This window comes from Rousettus aegyptiacus, unplaced genomic scaffold, assembly GCF_014176215.1.
Source record: "Rousettus aegyptiacus isolate mRouAeg1 unplaced genomic scaffold, mRouAeg1.p scaffold_m13_p_14, whole genome shotgun sequence".
Classification (NCBI taxonomy): domain Eukaryota; kingdom Metazoa; phylum Chordata; class Mammalia; order Chiroptera; family Pteropodidae; genus Rousettus; species Rousettus aegyptiacus.
Window position 1 is genome coordinate 13,710,793 of NW_023416289.1, and position 6,363 is coordinate 13,717,155.

At 56.6% G+C, this 6,363-nt stretch overlaps 2 protein-coding genes across 3 annotated transcripts; both read left to right on the top strand.

Moving 5' to 3' along the window:
* Window positions 1-45: 45 nt before the first annotated feature.
* On the top strand, window positions 46-2,529 carry PSMB10 (proteasome 20S subunit beta 10). Of its 2 annotated transcripts, none has more exons than XM_036231456.1 (8): window positions 46-232; window positions 441-528; window positions 613-710; window positions 821-961; window positions 1,222-1,337; window positions 1,448-1,506; window positions 2,060-2,232; window positions 2,355-2,529. In XM_036231456.1, the coding sequence occupies exons 1-8, from the start codon at window positions 177-179 to the stop codon at window positions 2,464-2,466; spliced, it is 843 nt and encodes a 280-aa protein (XP_036087349.1). In that variant the 5' UTR covers window positions 46-176; the 3' UTR covers window positions 2,467-2,529. The 2 variants fall into 2 exon arrangements, with proteins under 2 accessions (XP_036087349.1, XP_016019693.2); XM_016164207.2 differs by having other exon boundaries at window positions 49-232; window positions 2,081-2,232.
* A 117-nt stretch (window positions 2,530-2,646) lies between these two features.
* On the top strand, window positions 2,647-6,254 carry CTRL (chymotrypsin like). Its single transcript, XM_016164220.2, has 7 exons — window positions 2,647-4,407; window positions 4,883-4,986; window positions 5,078-5,157; window positions 5,297-5,378; window positions 5,544-5,724; window positions 5,811-5,944; window positions 6,030-6,254. The coding sequence occupies exons 1-7, from the start codon at window positions 4,344-4,346 to the stop codon at window positions 6,189-6,191; spliced, it is 807 nt and encodes a 268-aa protein (XP_016019706.2). The 5' UTR covers window positions 2,647-4,343; the 3' UTR covers window positions 6,192-6,254.
* Window positions 6,255-6,363: the final 109 nt, after the last annotated feature.

Below are 6,363 nucleotides of genomic sequence, written 5' to 3' on the forward strand. Positions count from 1 at the left end.
TGAAGGTGAAAGTGAAACAGAAGCAAAACAGGGTAGCGTTCTCGGAGCTAAGGTGAAAGCGAAAGCAGATCTGTGAAGTTCTGCAGAGAACAAGGCTTAGACCTTTCGGGCTCCCCACTGGTCTCACTCCTCTAACCATCGACCTTCAATCCCTGGACAGTCCTGCTCACTCCAAGATGCTAAAAGCAGCGCAAGAGCCCCGAGGGGGCTTCTCTTTCGAGAACTGCCAGAGGTGAGGTGGGGAATGTTTGATCCAGGGCTGCTTATGCTCTCTGTAAGGTCTTCCGGGAGTGGGAGCCCCAGGGCCTTTATTCCTGGTGGCGAAAGGCTGGGGGGTAGCATATATTGGGTGACTTTGGCTCCTAAGCTTACTCCGGGAGGTCAGGGTGACCAGGACGGAGCTGGGGAACCGAAATATAGGCCGCTCCCTTTCTTTCCAGAAACATATCGTTGGAACGGAAGCTCCCGGGGCTTCGGGTCCCTCATGCACGAAAGACCGGAACAACCATCGCGGGCCTTGTGTTCCGAGTGAGCAGCGGGATGGGACTGGGGGGCTTACATGGGCGGTCTGGGATCAGCGGGTACTGAGTCAACGCTCTCCCCGCCCTCCAGGACGGAGTTATCTTGGGCGCGGATACGAGGTCCACTAACGATTCGGTAGTAGCGGACAAGAACTGCGAGAAGATCCATTTCATCGCGCCCAAAATCTAGTGAGAATTCCCTAACCCTGTTCCCCCACGCAAGAACCGCCCCCCCCCCGTCCGCATCCCGGTCCCACACACCCCGGCCCCGCCCACACCGACACTCCCTTCGCCCTCAGCTGCTGTGGGGCTGGCGTAGCTGCGGACGCCGAGATGACCACGCGGATGGCGGCATCTAACATGGAGCTACATGCGCTGTCTACGGGCCGCGAGCCCCGCGTAGCCACTGTCACCCGCCTTCTGCGCCAAACGCTCTTCCGGTGCTGGGGCGGGACTAAACGACCCTGGGGAGGGGAGGTGCGGTCACGGAGAGGGCGGAGCTGAGAGGAGGTGGGAGTGAAAGGGCGTGTAGGCGACATCCCGAGAGGCCGGAAGAGGCCGGCCTAAAAGGAGCTGTGCCACGGGAAAGAGCGACGTACCAGAAGGAATGGGGCCGAATTCAGAAGTGGTGTCGTGGGAGGGGGGAGGGGGAAGCCTTGGTCTAGGTGCTAGTGGCTGACCACGCCCAATCTGCGTAAAGGTACCAGGGCCATGTGGGTGCATCGCTGGTCGTGGGCGGCGTAGACAGGACAGGACCACAGCTCTACAGCGTGCATCCCCACGGTTCTTACAGCCGTCTGCCCTTCACGGCCCTGGGTGAGCGCTTCTGCCCCTTCTCCACGAACCACCCCCCTGTGACCCTGGCCTCACGTTTGCTCCGTGTCGAGGAGGCCGCGGCTCACCTTAGATGCCCCTTTTGCCCACAGGCTCCGGCCAGGATGCAGCCTTGGCAGTCTTGGAGGACCGGTTCCAGCCGAACATGACGGTGAGCGACACCTGCACACACACACACACACCCCCACCATGTGGTCGTTAATGGGAAGTGCACCCAAGAGCTGGGGAGCTCAGAGGGACAGTGGCCTAATCTGGAGGTCAGGGAAGGGTTCTCAGAGGAGGCGACGACTGGCCAGTGGAGTGAGGGTAGAGAAGTGCTATTCCAACAGATTACCGTCAGTTGCAAAGCTCAGGGAAGAGAAAACGGATTTTGTATGGAGTGAGATAGAAGTGAATGACGTATGTCGCTTCCAAGGTGCCTAAAGCCCAGAAAGAGAAAGACAGTGAATCGTGACTGGGGGGCCAAGACCACATTGGTTGGGTGGATAGGCCACTGGAAGCAGAGGGACCAGTAAGTGACCCCAGATCTGTGAAATGGGGGCAGGGGATCTCTGGAGAGAGGGAGGCAGAGACCAGGGGAGGGGAATTTGGGGTGGAGATGGATTGTAGGAGAGAGGATTTGGGGTGTGAGCAATTAGTAAGTAGTCAAGATTAACAAAGTCTCCAGGCTGTTGCCTGAGGGTGATACCAAAAGGGTCCATCAGGCCTCACATACTTTGCCACAGCTGGAGGCCGCGCTGGAGCTGCTGGTGGAAGCCATCACTGCAGGAATCCTGGGTGACCTGGGCTCTGGGGGCAATGTGGATGCATGTGTGATCACAGGGACCGGCGCCAAGCTGCTGCGAACACTGAGCTCGCCCACAAAGCCCATAGAGAGGTGAGAACAAAGGAAAAGGGAGACCACAGGGAAGGACGGACTGTAGCAGGGAGGTAGGGGGCTGCAAGAGGATGGGCCACATGATGGGCTTATGTTGAGAGGCCATCCCTCCTTCCTTCTAGGCCGGGCCAGTACAGATTTGCCCCTGGGACCACAGCTGTCCTGTCCCAGACAGTGATGCCACTGCCCCTGGAGCTGGTGGAGGAAACCGTGCAGACCATGGAAGTGGAATGAAGTAGGCTGAGGCTTAGAGCCTGGAACAAGGGGGAATAAATGCAGAAGATACAAATACTTGAACAGATGTTGTGTTGTTCTTGGGTGGAGGAGTTGAGCAGCCAGCAGGGCTCTGTGGCTAAGGTATCCCTGCAAGGGCCACTCCCTCCCACACCTCCAGTCACTGGACTAAGAGGTGCCCTTCACCCATCACCTTAGGCATCTCACTCTAGAACCTCAGCCCTGGTGAGCACTGCAGGCTCAAGGTGGAAAGCCTCCTCCTGACTCCACAGAGGTCCCCCTACCTCCCTGCCTTCCTCTTGCACTTGAGTTCACTGGGGACTGTGGCAAACCCAAAGGGACCCAGGTATTTCTCCCACTTAGAGCTTTTGCCTGGCTCATCAGTGGCCCAGGACAAAGCCCACACCTCTCAGTCAAGACCCCACCCCCCACCCCACTTCCCCATGGACCCTGAGGACTAAAGTACTTACGGAGGAGCTGCCCTTGGGTCCAAGGGCAAGTTCTCACAGAGCACTCCCCGCCCCTGCTATACCTTGACCTGTGAAACGCCTTGACTAACCAGGCACATCTGAGGTACTAACACAAAACTAGGTAATGGGACTGACTCCAAGTTTTCTGGCTGATGGGTCACAGCACTCATGGGGGCAGATGACACATTTATCCAATAAACCTTTGCTGAGCACCCACTGAATGCCAGGCCCAGGTCCTGGGTGCTGGCGGGAACATCCTGCTCTCAAAATGGCTAAATACCACTGGAGCCTTGAAACTTTGAGAAGTCTGCCCTGTAGGGAGGGTTTACTCTATGCTGGGCATCCCTGGCCTGATTGTGCTTTTCCCTCCAAGATTTTATTATCAAGATTTTAAAACATAAAACTTGAATTGTACCTATACATAGCTATATATACCCACCACAGACGATTAATATTTTGTTATATTTGCTTTACCACATATCTATCCATTCATCTATTCAACCATTAATTTGCCTTACTTTTTTGACTGATGTGTTCTTGCATTAGTCGAAACCCTCACACCCTTAGTAGGCCAGCCAACTTACCCATTGCAACTTTGCACACAGGGGCTTCTTCTCTCCCTCAGTTCAAGTTCAGCCTGGAGCTCAAGCTGTAGCCACCAAGGGCTTGCTCACCGGAGCCCCAAGGCCTGGAGGATGTCAGATTTAATGGTTGTCACCCTTCTACTCACGACCTCTGTCCAGGGTCAGCCAGTCACCAAGGGCTCACCCACTGCCCTCCTATGAACCAGTCCCCTCTCAGGCATCATCTCATCGTTAAGAGTGGGCTTTGGAGTCAGGTGAAGGCTGGGGTCCAACCACACCATGGCTGGTGGGAGAGTCACCATCTCTAAGCAAACTGTGACTCCTGTTCAAAGTTGAGGAATCACTGAGGTATCTTAGGATTCACACCTGCTAGAACTCCTGTTCAGCCACGTGGCCCTTCCACAGCAGAGCTGGTATAAGGAGACATTCCCTCCACCAGTCAGAACACCCCTGGGTGCTGAACAGGCTTCTCTTGAGAGTTTGGTGCCCGAGAAGTCCAGGGAGACTTCCCCGATCCCAGCCACCAAGTGGTCATCATAGACCTAATGTAACTAAGTCCTTGGAATCTAGTGCTCTGCACTTGGGATGTGAAATGGTTTGAATAGTCAGAGGCCAGGCTTTGGGGTTGGAGGTGGTGAGAACTTCACACCTGGGCTCTTGTCTGATAAGTCCAGGCCTGGATAGAGGACCTTGGCATAAAGAGACCCTTCTCCTGACTAGAGTGTGGGAGATGGCTAAGTCCATACAGCTGGCCTGACCTCATACCTGGGACTTTAGCCCAAGGACAAGGAGTCCTATAAAGCCAGGCCCAGTTCTCAGCCTCATGCCTGCCACAATGCTGCTGCTCAGCCTGACCCTTAGCCTGATCGTGCTCGGCTCCTCATGGGGTGAGTGGGTGGGCCTGGACCAGCCTGGACTCCCAGCAGCAGCCCAGGCTTCCTGCCCAGGGGCAAAGAGAGGCAGCCAGGCTGGCTGAAAGAGGAGGTGAACAGAGCAGGCAAAGGAAAAAGGATGTGCCAAGGCTAGGAGGAGGCAAGAGATGAACAGGAGTCTGGGCCTAGGCCCAGGAACCAGAGAGATTTTAGGAAGGTGAGAAGCGAAGGTGGGACATATAGTCTAGGAAGAGCCCTCTGGCTGCACGAAGGGGCATGGAGCAGGTAGAGAGGCTAGATGGTCCCAGGTGGGAGAAAGTGGCCTAGGCTGTCGGGTGGAGTTGGAGTTGGGGGAATAGTGGGGAGTAGATTGGAAAGAGACATGGAGTGTACACCCCCTGGGGGTGCACAGCTGGGACACCTGGGAGGAGGAGGTGGAGCGATGGGGGCTGGGGTATGGGAAGCAGGTCCTCACCAGCCCGATGGCCAGGCTGCGGCATTCCCGCCATCAAACCAACGCTGAGCTCCAACCAGAGGATTGTCAACGGGGATAACGCAGTGCCGGGATCCTGGCCCTGGCAGGTGTCCCTGCAGGTACATGCACCCTAGAAGTGGGGCAGGATCCCAGGTGCTTCATGCCCTGGCATAGCCTGAGTCCGCCTCCCACTTTGACCCCTAACCCCAGGACAGCAGTGGCTTCCATTTCTGCGGTGGTTCCCTTATCAGCCAGTCCTGGGTGGTCACTGCTGCTCATTGCAAGGTCATGTGAGTGCTCCCACTGCACCTGCCCTACCCTAGCCCACCTCTCCCTACCACCTTACCCTGGATGCCCCTCTCTTGTTGCTCTGCCTTCCCTGTGGGCGCCTAATCCCACTCTCACTGCCTAACCCCACTCTCACTGTAGCCCTGGCCGTCACTTTGTCGTCCTGGGTGAGTATGACCGATCATCCAGTGCCGAGCCTTTGCAGGTTCTGTCCATCTCACGGGTGAGTGCCTGGGCTGCAGACATGGGAAGGAAGAGTGGGCAGTGCTGGTGGGTGGGCTCTGAGGATGAATAATTCAGGCATGCCCTGGCCTAGCCCCCTCAACACCCATCAAACCTCAGGGGCTGTGCTCGCCCTCTCCTACATAGCCCGTTCCTGGCTCCACAGGCCATCACACATCCAAACTGGAACTCCGCCACCATGAACAATGACCTGACACTACTGAAGCTCACTTCCCCAGCCCAATACACGACACGCATCTCACCAGTGTGCTTGGCTTCCCCAGATGAGGAGCTATCTGCAGACCTCACATGTGTCACCACTGGCTGGGGCCGCCTCAGTGGCTTGGGTAGGAACTTGAGCTAAAGACCCGGGTGGGAGGGTTAGGGTGGGGAGAAGTCATCCAAGTCCTAACCATCCCCTCCTGGCCCACAGGTAATGTGACCCCAGCACGCCTGCAACAGGTGGCCCTGCCCCTAGTCACTGTGAGAAAGTGTCAGCAGTACTGGGGCTCACGTATCACAGACTCCATGATCTGTGCAGGCGGCTCGGGGGCCTCCTCGTGTCAGGTGAGCACTACTCTGTCCTGTCCTCTGCGCTGTCCTCCAGCACCCCTGACCACCCAAGCTGACTTCTCCCCTCTCCTTCCCTCAGGGTGATTCCGGAGGCCCTCTTGTCTGCCAGAAGGAGAATGTGTGGGTACTTATTGGCATCGTCTCCTGGGGCACCACCAACTGCAACGTGCATGCACCTGCCATGTACACTCGGGTTAGCAAGTTCAGCACATGGATCAACCAGGTCACAGCTTACAACTGAGCCCACCACATGCCCGTCCCCATCTCAAGTCAATAAAGACCCCAGGTTCTCCTCTTACATCATCTGGTCTGTCCTCCTGGCTCTGGGGGCCAGTCCCCACTTGAACTTTGCCTTCTGGCATGGCAGGTATTGAGGAGTCAGGATCTTCCTAGACTAGCCATGCCCAGGCTGG

Bases quoted from the DNA above. Each gene is read 5' to 3' on its own strand.
- PSMB10 (XM_036231456.1), top strand. From the start codon at position 177: ATGCTAAAAGCAGCGCAAGAGCCCCGAGGGGGCTTCTCTTTCGAGAAC. The intron at 962-1,221 runs GTGCTGGGGCGG...ATCTGCGTAAAG, and splicing joins CTGCGCCAAACGCTCTTCCG to GTACCAGGGCCATGTGGGTG. The intron at 1,338-1,447 runs GTGAGCGCTTCT...TTTTGCCCACAG, and splicing joins TCTGCCCTTCACGGCCCTGG to GCTCCGGCCAGGATGCAGCC.
- CTRL (XM_016164220.2), top strand. From the start codon at position 4,344: ATGCCTGCCACAATGCTGCTGCTCAGCCTGACCCTTAGCCTGATCGTG. The intron at 4,408-4,882 runs GTGAGTGGGTGG...CCCGATGGCCAG, and splicing joins CGTGCTCGGCTCCTCATGGG to GCTGCGGCATTCCCGCCATC. The intron at 4,987-5,077 runs GTACATGCACCC...CCCTAACCCCAG, and splicing joins CCTGGCAGGTGTCCCTGCAG to GACAGCAGTGGCTTCCATTT.